Raw genomic sequence first — 16,297 nt, 5'->3', positions numbered from 1 at the left:
TTTGATACAATTTAATTAACCTAATTAAAAGCTCTGATTGCAGAGATGATTGGGGTAGCGCCAGCAGCGACTGCATATTTATAATGAGCTGCAAGGTGTGGGACCGCAGCCAAACGCCACGCATCCTAATGAGCGGGAGCCGGGAGCCAGGGAGCGGGAGAGGGAACGTTTATTTTTGGCAACAATGCCCAGTTCCTCCCTGCCAGGGAGTCAGAGACCCAGGGAGCAGAGACGGACCTGCCCACTGTGCTCTTCCGCACACGGTAGAAGCAGAAATGTGTGCTCTCCACCGGTTCTAGGGCCCTTGGACGCCCCAGGAGCACACACTGCCCGTGTTTCTGTTTGTAGAGTAGGGGACTGGGACCCCAGCCATGCACTTTTCCTGCCTCTCATCTCTGGGAGTCAGGGGCTGCCTTCTGAACCGGGGCCTTGGTGTGAGGAAACAGGGTCCAGCAGAACCACCTTGTTTCCAGGCTCCAGGATTCCTGGGCTGTTTTTCTCAAACTTGCCAAGGAAGAGACAGGGGCTGGCAGGACTGAGGCTGAGAGGCTGCTTGGGAGTCAGAAAAGGGGTCTGAATATCCAGGAGTCGCAGATGAGGATCCTGGGCCCAGGACAGAAAGGACAAACAAGAGGGGCAAACTTCCCACTCATCCTGAAAGCTGGGGACCCCTGTCCCCATCTCCTCATTCCCTTTGAGGACCCTGCCCAGGGAGGCCAGCTGCTCTGGACTCTTCCTCTCTTCTCCCACTGCCTCTGTCTGGGGAAGTCTTGCTTTGTCTGACTCAGCGTTTCCGCTGTAAATCACATCTAATAATACCGAGAGCGAGAGCTGAGACGGAGGTGCTGTGGGTGAAGGGGCACCGGGGAGGAGGGGCACGCTGCCTAGGTGCCAATGGGTGTTGTGCAGGGAGGGAGCTGTGAGGCGGCAGGAATGGGGGCTGGGCCCTGAGGAAGAAGGTGGGAGCAGCCTACCACCCCTGCCCCCATTCCTGCTCTGGAGCTTGTGTAGGTCATGAGCTCAGCCAGGCTGGCCCAGCCCCCCAGTGCTTTGAGTGCCGCCAGGACAAGATGAGATTTGTCCCAGCCTACCTTGCAGAGTTGCAGCTGTTTAGCTCCCTTATCAATCTTCTCTGTGGGTTTAATCATCTCTCTGTCATCCTGCTGGGGCAGCCCTCCCCTAACTGAAGCCCCCAGAGGGGCTGGAGCTTCTCAGCCCCGGCTTTCCTCAGTCCCCCTCCCCCAGACACAAACATCTTTCCCCACCTGACTTCCCCTGTGGGAGACAGAGGGTGGGCCAGGGCAGCTTTGCTCCAGGTTTAGTCTCAGTGGCAAGGGTGGGTGTCCTTGTTTTTGCAAGATGTAAACAGGATGAAGGGTGGGTAGAGGTGGCACTGGCAGAGAATCTGTCCCAGCTGGGTCCCCAAGGTCTTTGACTCCATTCCAGCCTGGGTAGAACAGGGCCTAGAGGTCGGCTATGAGGGCTTTCTGCCCAGAACCAGGACATTCTTGCGTAGGTACACGATCCTTCCCTCCTGCCAGCCCCTTGGAGCTGCGGCCAGCCAGCCAGCTCTGGCCTCCTTCCCTGGGTGGGTCCTGTGGGGCTCAGGGGCCCGTGGGCAGTAACCACGAGCCCACGGCTTTGTGTGCGTCTTGGGAAGGAGGGCGCACAGGAGTCAATGGAGCCTGTGTTGTGGACCAGGCGGGGAGCCAGGGCGCAAGGGGTTCTGGGGCCGCCCCAGTGCTGACGTGCAAGATGACCTTCAGGGCCGCGCTTTGGCCCTCTGCTGTTCTCTCCTTCCCTGCTGAGCATCTGGAGAATGGGCAAGGAGGTGGCATGGGATGGGGTATGTGCCCCCAAAGGGAACATGAGAAAGAGGGCCCTTCTTTCCCTGCTCCCCACTCCTCACCCTAGGCTTTCTCTGTGCAAATGGAAGGCCAGCTCCTCCCCATTTCTCGGAAGGAGATGTAAAGTCCCAGAGAAGGTTGGGATCTGGCTGAACATCACCCAGCTTTTCCTCAAGGCAGGGGCTGTGAGACCCCTGCAGAGGGTCCCTCAGGAGGGAACCAAAGGTTCTGGAGGGCCACCAACCAGTCCTGGGCTGGAAGGGGCTTTTGTTAGGTTTAGCATAAGGCTGGGCTCTGGAAGACAATGGAGTGTTGATGAGGCTTCGGTCCTGGTCTCACATGACCTGACCAGGCAGGGTGGGTGGACCGCACGTGGATGAGCTGCCTGGGCTGACCTTTGGTCGCTGGCTAGGGAAGAGAGGAAGCCATGAAGGCTCCTGCCCACTCCATGCCCTGGGCACCCTGACACCCCCACCCCAGGAACTGCCCTCTGGGCACACACTCTGCCTTCCACCTACCTTCTTCTTTAGTCTTCCTCTTTGCTCTGCCACGTGTGGGAGCATGTGTACAACGTGTGTGTATTTGTGTGTGAGAGTGTATGTCTGTGTGAATGTGAGAAGTGAGGCACAGGATGAAAGGGAGAGAAGAGACCCTCTTTCTGGGTTCTTCCCCATCAGGAGTAAAGACTGAGTTTCAGCTAGGCTCAGTGGCTTACGCCTGTAATCCTAGCACTTTGGGAGGCTGAGGTGGGTGGATTGCCTGAGCTCAGGAATTTTAGAGCATCCTGGGCAACATGGGAAAACCCTGTCTCTACTAAAAATACAAAAATTAGCTGGGCAAGGCTGGGTGCGGTGACTCATGCCTGTAATCCCAGCACTTTGGGAGGCCAAGGTGGGGGCAGATTGATTGAGGTCAGGAGTTCGAGACCAGCCTGGCCAACATGGTGAAACCCCATCTCTACTAAAAATACAAAAATTAGCCAGGCATGGTGGTGCGTGCCTGTAATCCCAGCCACTCTGGAGGCTGAGACAGGAGAATCCCTTGAACCTGGGAGGCAGAGGTTGCAGTGAACAGAGATGGGGCCACTGCACTCCAGCCTGGGTGACAGAGCAAAACTCTGTGTAAAAAAAAAAAAAAAAAAAAGGCCAGGCACAGTGGCTCACGCCTGTAATCCCAGCACTTTGGGAGGCTGAGGCGGGGGGATCACAAGGTCAAGACGTCGAGAGCATCCTGGGCAACATGGGAAAATGCTCTACAAAAGATACAAAAATTAGCCAGGAAAGGTAACCCACACCTGTAGTCCCAGCTACTTGGGAGGCTGAGGCAGGAGAATTGCTTGAACCCAGGACGTGGAGGTTGCAGTGAACAGAGATCGGGCTACTGTACTCCAGCCTGGGTGACAGAAAAAAAAAAGGCCGAGTTTCTTCCACTGTGGGGACAACACTACGGATGGGGCCAAGATGTATGTGCAAGTGCCTCTGTGTGTGTGTGCGTGGGAGTGGATGCACCTGCCTATGTGGAGGGCAGTGTCCCCTGCTCTGCCTTGTCCTTTGACCTGTATCCTCCTCTGGTGGGAGGGGTGACTCCTATGGTCAGCATCTTCCAGCTCAGGTTGGAACCAGAGCTGTGACAGAGCCAGAGTGTCACTTTTTTTTTTTTTTTTAATCTTTTTTAGATAGGGTCTCACTTTGTTGCCCAGGCACTGGTCTCAAATTCCTGGGCCTCAAGCAATCCTCCCACCTCAACTTCCTGAAGTGTTCTAACAATCTAACTTACCCAGGACATTTAGCCTTCATCAACTGAGTACCTTCTGTGTACCAGATTTTTTTTTTTAATCTTTTTTAGATAGGGTCTCACTTTGTTGCCCAGGCTGGAGTGCAGTGATGCGATTGTGGCTCACTGCAGCCCTGACCTCCTGGGCTCAAATGATCCTCCCAAATAGCTGGGACTACAGGTGCATGCCACCACACCTAGCTAATTTTTTTTTGGGATGGAGTCTTGCTCTGTCTCCCAGGCTAGAGTGCAGTGGCGCGATCTCCACTCACTGCAAGCTCCGCCTCCCGGGTTCACGCCATTCTCCTGCCTCAGCCTCCTGAGTAGCTGGGACTACAGGCACCTGCCACCGCTCCCGGCTAATTTTTGTATTTTTATTAGAGACAGAGTTTCACCGTGTTAGTCAAGATGGTCTCCATCTCCTGACCTCGTGATCCGCCCGTCTCGGCCTCCCAAAGTGCTGGGATTACAGGCGTGAGCCACCGCGCCCGGCCACACCTAGCTAATTTAAAAAATATTTTGTAAAGATGGGGTCTTGCTATGTTGTCCGGGCTGGTCTCAAACTCCTGGGCTCAAGTGATCTTTCCACCTCAGCCTCCCCAAATGCTAGGATTACAGGTATGAGCCACTGTGCCTGGGCCACACTTAGGATTATTATTTTTATTTACTTCTTAAATTTTTTTTTTTTTTGGGACGGAATTTTGCTCTTGTTGTCCAGGCTGGAGTGCAATGGTGCGGTCTCAACTCACTGCAACTTCTGCCTCCTGCGTTCAACCAATTCTCCTGCCTCAGCCTCCCGTGTAGCTGGGATTACAGGCGCCTGCCACCACGCCCAACTAATTTTTTTTGTAGTTTTAGTAGAGATGAGGTTTCACCATGTGAAACCAGGCTGGTCTCGAACGCCTGACCTCAGGTGATCCACCCACCTCGGCCTCCCAAAGTGCTGGGATTACAGGCGTGAGTCACCGCACCCAGCCCACACTTAGGATTATTGAAGGGGTTTATCTGCCCCACCTCTTCCCTTGCCAAGATGCTAAGGTGGATGTAGTAAAGGGGGTTATCTGAAGAGACTGTTCCCCTGAAGTCCCCAGGGGGTTGAGGTCCAGGGCCTCAGAGAAGGGGCAAACCGGTGTGAATGACACAGCAGCTAAAAGGAAGCCCAAGGCCCCACTTTGTCATATAACATTATATATTGTGTGAAGCTTTTCCAATGAATACTCCTTTGCTGGGAGCACCATCCAATTTTCTCACTAGGGCTGGTCCACCCCTAAACCTTTCTGGTGGCCCTGAGAGTTTGGGGCAGGAAGCTAAGCTCCTGCCTGGGATGAGATGAGGGTGGGGCACCCAGGCATGGGCATGAGGAAGCATCTGGGTGAGAGGGGACAGCACATGTGCCCTCAAACTCTGCAGCCTTCTCTCAAATTAACAACTTCAGGTGGTGTGGCCAAGGAGTGCTTCTGGGTGATCCTACCTCCTCCCTTTTGTGTCCTTTGGCTGCCACCCTGCACAGTCCTCTGAATCTCCTCAGGTACTAGGGGAGACAGTATGGGAATGGTCCTTAGCAGTGGAGTGGAAAGGACAGGGCCTGAAGGGGCTGGGATGGAGGCTTTGTATAACCCCATGGGGCTGAGTTTGAGAATGGACAGAGGCCAGGGCTGAGGCTAGAGCTGGGATTTGAAGTTGGAGCCGAGTCGAACATGGACTAAAGTGAGATGTTGGAGGTTGGGTTGGAAGGGCGTCTCCTTCATTCTTGAAAGGATTCTGAGATGCCTCTATTTGGAGTTCAAGGCAGATGTTCTCCCCTAGGTGAAGAGAATGTTTGGTGTCTGCTCTCCCCTTGGAGGCTGGGGTGGGACACATCCCCTCCCCCTGCTCCCCACAGCCAGGCAGAGTCATACATCACCAAGGGGCTGGGCTCCCTAGATGTATTGCCCTCATGCGTCGCTATAGCAACCCCACTCTAATCCTGCATTATTCTAATGTGGTCCCCCTCCCCACTGTGATGTATAGCTGGGTTCTTAGAGCTGCTAGACCCCTTTTCTGAGAGTCTGCTCCACGCACCCCATCTTGCCTCTCTTCACCCTGTGCATGGGACTCTTTGTGCATGGGACTCTTTGTGAGGCTGGGTGTGGAGGTGGGTCTGGCCCATCAGCCTACCCGCCTGCCTCCCCAGTGAAGGGAAGTAGAAGGCCATGTGTCCCCGGCCCTGGCACACGAGCGCCTGACGCACCGACCCACGCCAGCTTGCCCAGCCTGGGGACCTGAGGCCTTGGGGTTGGGGGCCAGGGCTGGACAATGGCTGCATTCCGGCTGTTAGCCACAGGCCCCCATTGTTCCTGTGGACACTGCCTGCTTGAGGGCCGAGATTCTGGCCCTCACCCCGTGTGGGGCGTAGGATGCTCCCTGGACCACTCCCCCGGGGACCATAGAGGGGTGATTCATGGGGTGGCCAGGGCAGAGCAGGCCCCAGCTGTGCCCAGATTCTGGGGTTGGGAGGGGGAGGCAACTGAGGGTTATTTGTGTCAGGGGAGGGGGTTGAATAGCCAGAGGACTCCAGGCCCTGGACGCCAACCACGTCATCTCCTACCCCGCCTCATGTGTGGGACGGCCAGAGAGGGCCCATTGTCAGGGGAGCGGGCCCACCCAGGCTGGAAGGGAAGCAAGAACTGAAGAGGACCACCTCAAACTGGGAAAACCCACAGACCCCACAGTCTGCACTGCTGGGGAAACTGAGATCCAGAGAATGGCAGGGTCTTGCTCAAAACCACACAGCTAGGTGGTGACAGGCCCCAGCTGGTGGTGATGTCTCCCTATATTCTTCCTGGAGATGCTGCTGCCATTTCTGACAGAAACTGAGTCCCATTGGTGACTTCAGTTTTGGTAGAAGTTATGTTCATGAACTCCTTCCTCTTCCCCACTTCCTTTGAAATCCCTCTAGTTTAGGTTAGCACTTGCATCCCTGAAGTAAGGAATTGGAGGCTGGGCACGGTGGCTTACACCTGTAATCCAACACTTTGAGAGGCCAAGGTGGGAGGATTGCTTGAGGCCAGGAGACTGAGACTAGCCTGGGCAACCTAGTGAGAGACCCTGTCTCTACAGAAAGAAAACAAAATTAGCCAGCCGTGGTGGCACATGTCTGTACCCTGTAGCCCTAGCTACTTGGGAGGCTGAGGTGGGAGGATTGCTTGAGCCTAGGAATTTGAAGTCACAGTGAGCTATGATCACACCACTGCACTCCAGCCTTGACAACAGAGAAAAAATAATAGAGCTAAGGGGAGTCCTAGGGCCATGCAGAGTCTATACGGACTACAATTTCTGTGGGGACCTCAAGAAATGAGTGGGGCATGGAGGTTCCCAGTCTCTGACACACAGGATGCATAGATGCAACAATCAACTTCATTGTTTCCTCCCAATGTTTTCACGTAGGCCTTCATATACCTACCCTATATAACTTCAGAGTTAGGGAAGGGAAGAGACTAATCTAGAAGTGTTTTGAGAACAGAGGGACTGGTCTTATCTATCTCTGTACTCAACATAGGGCCTGGTTGTTAAATTGGATAATTGGGGCCGGGCGCGGTGGCTCAAGCCTGTAATCCTAGCACTTTGGGAGGCCGAGACGGGCGGATCACGAGGTCAGGAGATCGAGACCATCCTGGCTAACACGGTGAAACCCCGTCTCTACTAAAAAATACAAAAAACTAGCCAGGTGAGGTGGCGGGCGCCTGTAGTACCAGCTACTTGGGAGGCTGAGGCAGGAGAATGGCGGGAACCCGGGAGGCAGAGCTTGCAGTGAGCCGAGATGGCGCCACTGCACTCCATCCTGGGGGACAGAGCGAGACTCTGCCTCAAAAAAAAAAAAAAAAAGGATAATTGGATGAGCGGATGGTAGATGGATGGGTAAGTGGTTGAATAGGTAGTTGAAGGGTGGATGGATGAATGGGTGAGTGGATGAGTGGGTAGATGGATGAATGGATGGGTAGGTGGGTTGATGAATGGGTGAGTGGATGGATGTAGAATAGATGGATGCATGAATGAATGGGAGAATGCACATTTCATACACTGAGGTCCAGGGATGACAAATGACCCAACTTGGGATGAACAGTGGAGTGAGGCCTTGATGCAGGTCCCTGGGCACCACCTTTGAGGCTTGGTTGTCCTGTGGCATGGTTTGGTGGTCAACCTCTGGGCAGGGAGTCAGTAGAAGCAAGAATTGAGACCTAAAGGAATCTATAGGCAGACTTAGTCTCATGGTGTGTGACTCTACAGGGTCTTTGACCCTGAGTTGAATTTTCTGTGCTGGAGTTAAAGGAGGGGGCAGGGGGCCACTGATGGAAGAGTCCTGGGCAGGGCAAGAAAGTAAATGAGTGGTAAGGGTTCAGGCTGAGTGACTTTGGCTCTCTGGGATTAGGCCCAGAGCCAGGACCCCCCTGCATCCTTCCCCCAGGCAAACACTCACTTATTCTTCATGACCCAGCTTAATGGTACCACCCTGTATGAGGCCTTCCCTGACCCTCTGGGTGCTATCTCCCCAGAACCCAGGACAGAACCTTAGTCCATAGAAGGGGACCAGTGCACATGACTGAGGTCATGGGGATGCTACAAAGTGGCAGAAGTAGAGAATAGGTTGAGAGACTGTATCTGTTGCTAATTTTCTGGGTTATCTCGGGTAAGGCCCTCAATATACTTGGGCCTCAGTTTCCTCACCTGTAGGCTGGGGATGGGGATCTTGAGCTTTTCTTTCCAGAGTGGTTTTGAGAATGAAGAGAAATAATTCTAGGCCGAGGAAGCACTAGGCATTATTTTTCTGCACTGCTTAAGCTCAGCAATAATATAATAATATATATTGTACATAAAAAATTATTTTTATAGCCAACATTTAATGTGCACTTGCAATGTGCCAGGCTGTCTTCTAAGTGTTTACATGTATAATCTCTCATCTACTCCTCACAGCAATTCTACAAAGAAGGCACTATCATTACCTTCATTTACCGATGAGGAAACTGAAGTTTGGAGGGCTTAAGTAGCTTGCCAAAAGTCTCATGGGCAATAGGTGCTGCAGCCAGGATGAATGTCTGGGCAGCTGCCAGAGCCCACGTTCTTAGGCGCTACATGTAACTGTTCAGTACATGGCGGCTTGGAGTGGATCAATCAGAAGGGCTTCCTGACGGTCTTGATGATCTCAGGCAAGTTACACAACTTCCTTGAGCCTCATGAGACTTACGTTGAGCACAGAGAAAGATAAGAGCCCTATGTTGAATGCAGCGATAGATAAAACGAGTCCCTGTGTTTTCAAAACCCACCCTGATAGTGGGGTAGTGGAGAGAGGCGCAGCTTCTAGCCAATGAATCCCATCACCCTTGGTCCCCAGCTTCTCTCCCTGGCCCAGTCCTGAGTCCTGGAACCTCCCCTTGCTTGGGCAAATACCCAAGCACTGAACACACTGTTTGCCCCAGCAGGGGGTGCCATGGACCTGGGAGTCCATGTCCCAGGTCCATATCCAGGGCATCTGAGTGGGCTCTGGGAGTCAGAGAAAATGGGCTTTATCCCAACTTCTGTCATTAACAAATCTTGCTGCCTTGGACAAGTCACTCTGGGCACCACTTTCCTCATCTATAAAATACAAATAATTAATGTGAAGTAGTGAAAATAAAACACAAAGGAGTGATGGGAAAGTATCTCAGAAGGCCTTGGACAGAGTGGGGTCCATGGCAAAAGTTCATTACCATATGGTTTTCTTCCCTGTTCACTTGTTTCTGCACAATGCCCTGTTCAGGCCTCACAATAAAACGGCTCTCAGGCTGGGCGTGGTGGCTCACACCTGTAATCCCAGCACTTTGGGAGGCCAGGATGGGTGGATCATCTGAGGTCAGGAGTTGGAGACCAGCCTGGCCAGCATTGTAATTTTGTACTAAAAAATACAAAAATTAGCCGGGTGTGGTGGCAGGCATCTGTAATCCCAGCTACATGGGAGGCTGAGGCAGGAGAGTGGCATGAACCCAGGAGGTGGAGGTTGCAGTGAGCCGAGATTGCTCCACTGCACTCCAGCCTGGGCCACAGAGAGAGACTCTGTCTCCAAAAAAACAAAACAAAACAAAACAAAAAAACAACTTTCATTTATTCATCAGTTATGTAAACTCTATATGCATATTATCCCACTTAATTCTCAAAACAACTCTATGATCAGGGAACTGCCTTTGTTACCATACCAAGAAACGGGGGCACAGAAATGTAAGTAGTTGGCCTAAAGTCACGAAACTAAGAGGTGGAGACAGGATTTGTGCCCAGGTGTCTGGTCCCAAAGCTCCTGTCTTTCACCATTCTGCTCTTTACCTCCTCGGAGGCGTGGATAGTTTCTGGAGGGACTGTGATGACAAGGGAAGAAGGCAGGTGACCCACAGAGGCTGGAGGGTGCCTGACCATGGGCTAGGTCTGTCGATGAGCTGCTTGGGTCAGCTCTACCAGCTTCTGTGTGGATGGAGCACTCCCTCCTCCCCAGGCCAGCCCAGCTCCAGCGAAGGCCCAAGGATGGGGACAATATCCCATTGCAGGCCACAGGAGCAGTGGCAACGCAGGGTCCAGGTCTGCTCCAGCTCTTGCTCTTGCTCAGAGCTGAATAATCTGGAGCCTTTGAAGAAGGATTTCTGAAAAGCCATCAGGAGTGAATCATTGACTTAGGGAGGCGATGAATCAACGGGGAGTTCATAAAACGGCAAATGAATCGGGTGTGAGAGCGACAGAGCCACTGCTATTCCCCAGAACCCTCCAGGGACAGAGAGCCTAGAGAAAAGAAATAAAAATAACACGGGGCCTTACGCCTGCCACAAACCCCAGGCAGCCCCTCCTTCCAAGTGGGAAGACAGAGTGGGGCAGAGAGATGGGACCCACCGGTGGGTGAAGTGGGGCCAGAGCGAGGCTCCCGGGGGCACTCCCAGCTCTCTGGGTCCAGGCTGTGGGTGTAATTAGCAAATGCCTTTTCACTTCTTTTCAGGAGCCCTCATAAGAAAGAACACTGATTTTGACGAACACCCAAAATAATGTGAGATCAAGCACCATGCATTATGCATGAGGTCTGATTTAACATGAACATTATTTCTTGTGTACGAGACCATATGCCTCCGTGCTGTCTCTGCAGCCTAATAATACCCAGACCCACCCTGGTCAGGCTCAGAGGAAGACATGTCCACTGGCGTGTGTGTGTTGCGGGGAGAGATTGGAGCAAAGCTCTCCTGGTCCTTAGGTCATCTGAGGAGAGCCCGCTCAGATGCCCAGGAGTGGGGTGGGTAGTGGGAGGTGGGTCATGCCCTTGGAGAAAGTCCAGTGTAACCATGTGAATGTGCCACTGTGCATATGTGTGTGTGTGTGTGTGTGTGTGTGTGTGTGTGTGTGACATCAGGAGCCCGTGACTAGGTGATGCTGGGTTCATTGCATAGCAATGTGGGGGCATATGCATAGCTGAGGTTTTACTGCACAAGAAGGACTACGGCAGGAATGGATAGATCTAATTGCTGTGTGTGTTTGTATATATACACGCATATGTATGTGTGGGGGTGTGTGTTTAAAAAATAAGATCACACATACATACAAACACACAGCCTAACTTTAATTATCTGAAAGGAGCAGGAAGAGATCTGGGAGGAGCTGGGACAATGATGGACAGGAATGTGTTTGGAAAGCAGTTTAGGGGCAAGTGCTTGGAAATCCTGAGAGAAAGGGGACCGGGTCAAATGTTGCAAAGGATGGCCCTGTGTGCTTAATCAAATATTACATGTGCCAGGTACTCAGTGACTCTCAAGAGCTCAGTGCCAAAGACCAGAAAGCTGGTCTTAGACCACCCAAACTGTGGTGTGGGTGTGACCACGGGTGTCTTAGCATGCGTGTGAGTGAGCAAGGTGGTGAGAGCCTGGATCAGGGTTTTAACTGGCTGAGGGAAGGAGTGATGGGGATGGGGATGAGTGGAGAGAGGAGGTGTATGTGATCGTGGGTTTCTGAGAGTGGTTGTGCGAATGGGTGGGGTGGAAGATGAGAGGGAAGGGTCATGGATAAGCATGTGTGTGTGAGAGAGAGAGAGAGAGAGACAGAGACAGAGAGAGAGAGAGTGAGAGAGAGAGAGAGAGAGAGAGGCAGGCTTGCTTCTTTTATAGGCTAAAGTTGCCTCTGCTCTAACTGGCAGTCCTCCTCGAAGAGTCCACTTGAAGCTGACTTTTTGAGGAGATGCTTAGCTTCAAGGTGGCTCCGGTAACTGCTGCCAGGTCCCAGTTCAGGGACCAATAGAGGGCAGTCCTCCCACACAGAGGCCTCAAGAGGCAGCAAGGGGAGCCCTGAATGGCCAAACACCATTTCAACTCCAGAACCTTCAAATATGACAGGCAGGGACAAAACGGATGGCTCCTCCAACTACCTCTGGTCTCAGTCTCCGAGCCAGAGGCCCTGGGTAGATCATCTCGATTGAGCTTAGGAAAGCAACTAGGCCAGATAACCAATCTCCTCTCACTCCACCCTCTGCTTAGGTGGGTCTCCTTTTTGGAGCTGAAGCCCTGCTAGGGGAAGTTCCAGGGAGGGAGGCAACCTGGCCCTGGGTGTGTCATTGGAGGCCCAGAGCCTCTCCAGGGGAGGCTGAGTTCTGAACAGCTCTAAGTGGGCAGCTGTGATTGGGGATCAGTTAGTCCTATGGACATCAAGTCAAGTCCTAGGGTCAAGGGATGATTGCATAGGACCTAAGGCAGGCAACATAAACTAGTGCAACCTTCTGGGCAGTAGGTCGGGGAGAATATAATGTCCTCACGCCTCAGGGCAGACTACCTTCTGGGTTTGCCTTGATGACCACAGGTGACTAAGACGACCATTTTCCTTCCCTTTGGTATTGGCCAACCTCCATTCTACAAAAGTTCTTCTAGCTCAAAGCGTTAGCAGTATAGCCTGGGTTTTCATTTCCCTCTCCTACCTCTGGGATTGGCTGTGGCTTTGCACACACAACAGCATACACACAAATTCTTACACCAACTTGCAGAGGTTCACATGGGGAGAGAGTTCTAACTACCAGAATCTGTGGTCACGTCAACATAAACAATAATTTTGTTCAAGTGAGATGCGGAGGGAGATGGGATCAGAAAATTCCCAATATGCTAGGGAAAGCTTGAACTTCCTTGGAGGTCGATGCTAGGGACACATACTTGTCTTGAACAAAAGGAAGTCTGAGGCTCTCAGGCATAAGCAGGTAGATATACATACCCTTGGACAGAGAGACTGCATCAAGCCCACAGTTGGCTGTGCTTGTCCTAACTCTATTCTATCCAGGGAAAAATATTTCTCTTTCTTGTGAAGTGCTGAGATTCCTACCATCTAGGGGCCTTCTGCGACCGAGGGGTTGATCACCAGGTAGCTATCCCACGCTGGTGTCTCATTAAGCCAAATCCTTGCAAAGTAAAAGATTTTCTTCCATCCCTTTTTCCACTTTTTTTTTTTTCCATTTTTTTTGTTCTACTCCTCAGCTGCTGCTGGTTCTTGGGAGCCTGCTTTGTTTTGCTGTTTTTGAGTTGACTTGCTTAAATAATAAACCCACCCTCTTGTAGAGGATTAAGCAGACAATTAGGAAATCAATCAATCAATTGGTGTCAGCTGCAGGCAGAGGCCAGTGAAAGGCCTCATCTTCCCGGTGGCCCTTTCCAACCTCAAAACCTGCTGAGGCTCTGGGCCGCGCGGGCGGCGGGAGCTCTCAGCTTCATTTCCTTCCATTTCAGAACCTTGAGGCTGGGACAAATCCAGGAATGGATAAATGAGGGAGCAGGGAGGAGTGTGTGGCGCCTTCAAAGTTTTGTACTTGGTGGAGTAGGAAATGAGAGGCTGAGGCAGGGTGGTCAGTGGCTCCTGGCTGTGCCATTGCCCAGCTGGCCCGTATGTTCCCATCTTCCTCTTTAGGAAACACGGGAGGGAAGGCTACCTGGCCCACCAGTGTGGGGAACAGCTGAGACACAGGTGCCAATTACAGGGCTATTCGCTCACCTGGCTGGACTGAGGAGGGAAAGAAAAAAGGAGCAGGGAGTGAGGGGCTGGGCCTCTGGAAACCAAGGCAGCCTTTATACTTGCAGAGACAATTCCCCCCAAGAGTGATGGCCAAGCGCAGAAAGTCACCAGAACTCTCAGCATGGCACAGCCATCCCGCGGCCCCTGCTCCACCAGGGAGCACCAACTTGGGGCCCTGGGGACACCTCTCTGGACATCCCTGGCGCTGTCGGCTGGATCCCAGGCCTCTCACAGGCCTGGACTTAGGCCGCTTCCCTGGCAGGAGGGGCCCCTCACACCCCCTCACTAGGGTCAACTTTCTCCCCAGCTAAGAGATTGTGCCTTCAAGCTTTGACTTCACAAAGAGTGAGAGAAACCGCACATGGCTTCTCATGAGGGGGGAAAAGAACCGCCTCTACGGAGGAAGCAGGAAGAGCTCTTTTATCAGTATTTTTAAGAAGGGTTGCTTTAAAGGAGAAAATAAGATCTTGACTGGAACCCAGGTAGTCGGGGGCTCTGCACTGGGAACCAGATCTGCCCCCAGATATCCTGACTCACTCCAGAAGACAGCATCTGAGAAGGTCTGTGCTCTCCTTCCCATCACTCCCTGCAGTGGTGGTGGTGGTGGTGGTGAGGGTCTTGGGTACCCACCCTTGGAGAGGAGGTATCAGGTCTTTCTGGTGGCACAGTTGCCCATGCCTCCACTTCTTCCCAAGAGAAGCTGGGGTAGTGGTTTGTTTGCAGAGACATAGGACTGGCTTTGTCCAAGCAAATTGGCAGGGCTCCCTTCCTAGGCTGACCCAGCTCACATAGGACCACGAAACCCACCTCTGTCTAAGCTGTTAGAACTCACAGTGCATCCAGGGGGGATTGGGTGGAGAGCCTGCTGGAGTAGGATGGTGGGGCCTGACTAGGCTTGCAGGTGCCCTAGGACTGGGAATGGTAAAATTGGCTCAGACCCCTCATACAGAGTGCAAGGTGAAATGAAAGTTGTGCGTTGAGGTGTCGGGTGGGGGATTATAGATTCTAGGCTGGTGACCCAGGCCGAGGCGGGCTTCTTTCTTGGCCGAGAAGAGCAGTCGAGTTGTGTATGGGCGATGGCTGATCCGAATTCCATGTGGTGTCTTTCGCTCACTGTCCCAGGCCCTGGTTTGGCCTAGGAGAGTCTGTCTATGGCAGGGGGACACAAGGCAGCTTCATCTTCCCTAAACTGATGCACCTGAGGCAGGGGACCAACTGTTGCCCATGTCCTGATATCCATCTGGAAGGTCTGCAAGGTCATCTTCCTCCAAGATCTCTTAGTGAGATCAGAACTTTAGGGAGGTGAAGCAGGGGATCCCATCGCTTCACCCCAAAACCCACCCAGCCCTAGCAGTAAAGAGGACAGGACACAGCCCTGGGGTACATGTTTATGTGAGTAATAAAATATTTACTATAACATAAATATAAAGGGAACTTCCCAGTCTACATTATTTTTTTTTTGCAATAAAGATACAAAGAGAATGCACCGAAACATTGTTTCAAAAAATAATAAAAATAAAATAACAAAATTTAAATTCAAACCTTAACAAACAGAAGAAGAAATGGACAAGGGGGAAGCTCCAAACACATCCAGAAAATAAATAGAGATGGGTCAGAAATTCGGAAATCATATTAAAATATCTTTTTCGGATTAGTCAGTATACAAAATCCTTTAGGGTAGGAAGGACGGGTAACCCGGAAAACTAAAAATAAAAACCAAGCACAAAATGTTTCTTCTCCCCGCCAGTGTGTACATATCTCACATATTTACATGGTTCCCACCTCACCCCAAACTTGGGGAATTTCTCTCCCGGCCTCCCCTGGCATCCCGCAATCCCGGCGGGCTGGAAAGGGAGCAGAGGGAAGCTGCAGGGAATCAGGCGGAGGGTTCTCAGGGAACGGCTTATTTCTACAGCTGGTTAAAAAAAAATCTCTCTAACTTTTCCAAGTTTCGTTTGGTGTGGCCAGGAGGGTAGGGCCCCGCGGGGAGCAGGGGCCCCGCTGTGCGGCGGTCGGTCTGCAGCAGGGCAGAAGCCCCTTCCCATCTGGGTATGTGGGAGCGCAGACCCCTCCGGCGTGGCCGGGAACCAAGCTGGGGCTCGGATGAAACGAAACGAAAAATGAACACTCGAATTTTTTTTTGTTAGCATTTTTTTTTTTTTTGCTTTTTTTGGGGGGTAGGGTAGGGAAAGATAAGGGGAAAAATAAATTAGGCTAGATTAAAGCTTTGGCTATTTCCTGCTTTTATACACAGACGCGGCTCTCGCGACCTCCCCTCCGGGGCCCCGATAAATACAGTATACAGCGATTTAAATTAAGGGCGCGGGCGGAGTTAGAAGGACCCCAGGAGCCGAGAGGCTCCACGAATAAATAAAAACCGTAAAAAAACCAAGCCCGGAGAAAGGGGAAAACGGGGTGGGGCGCATCCTTATAGGAGAGAAGAGGTGTGTAGCGAATAAAGTGACAGCCCCCCACCCTGAACCCGCAGGCTCAGGAGTCCACGCGGGGAGAGGGGATGGAGAACTCTCCTCGCTCGGTCCTCTCTCCCTGGGAATCCCTAACCCCGCACCGCGTTACCTGTCGCTTTGGGGAGGCCGCTGCCGGGATCCGGCCCCGAACAGCCCGGGGGGCAGGGGCGGGGGTCGTCGAGGGGATGG

General features: G+C 52.4%; 1 protein-coding gene across 1 annotated transcript in view; it reads right to left on the bottom strand.

Moving 5' to 3' along the window:
* Positions 1 to 402: 402 nt before the first annotated feature.
* Positions 403 to 16,297, bottom strand: part of POU3F1 (POU class 3 homeobox 1) — a gene marked incomplete at its 5' end in the record, with an annotated part of 17,328 nt that continues 1,433 nt past the window's right edge. The window contains 4 exons of the mRNA XM_011955646.1: positions 403 to 845; positions 1,671 to 1,812; positions 5,092 to 5,151; positions 6,000 to 6,103. Of these exons, the coding sequence (XP_011811036.1) occupies positions 403 to 845; positions 1,671 to 1,812; positions 5,092 to 5,151; positions 6,000 to 6,103 (749 nt within the window). The remainder of the gene's footprint in view (positions 846 to 1,670; positions 1,813 to 5,091; positions 5,152 to 5,999; positions 6,104 to 16,297) is intronic.

The sequence above is a fragment of the Colobus angolensis genome, unplaced genomic scaffold (genome assembly GCF_000951035.1).
Source record: "Colobus angolensis palliatus isolate OR3802 unplaced genomic scaffold, Cang.pa_1.0 Scaffold4, whole genome shotgun sequence".
In the NCBI taxonomy this organism is placed as follows: Eukaryota; Metazoa; Chordata; class Mammalia; order Primates; family Cercopithecidae; genus Colobus; species Colobus angolensis.
Note: the sequence above shows the minus strand (reverse complement) of the source record. Positions and strands in the feature narration are given on the sequence as shown.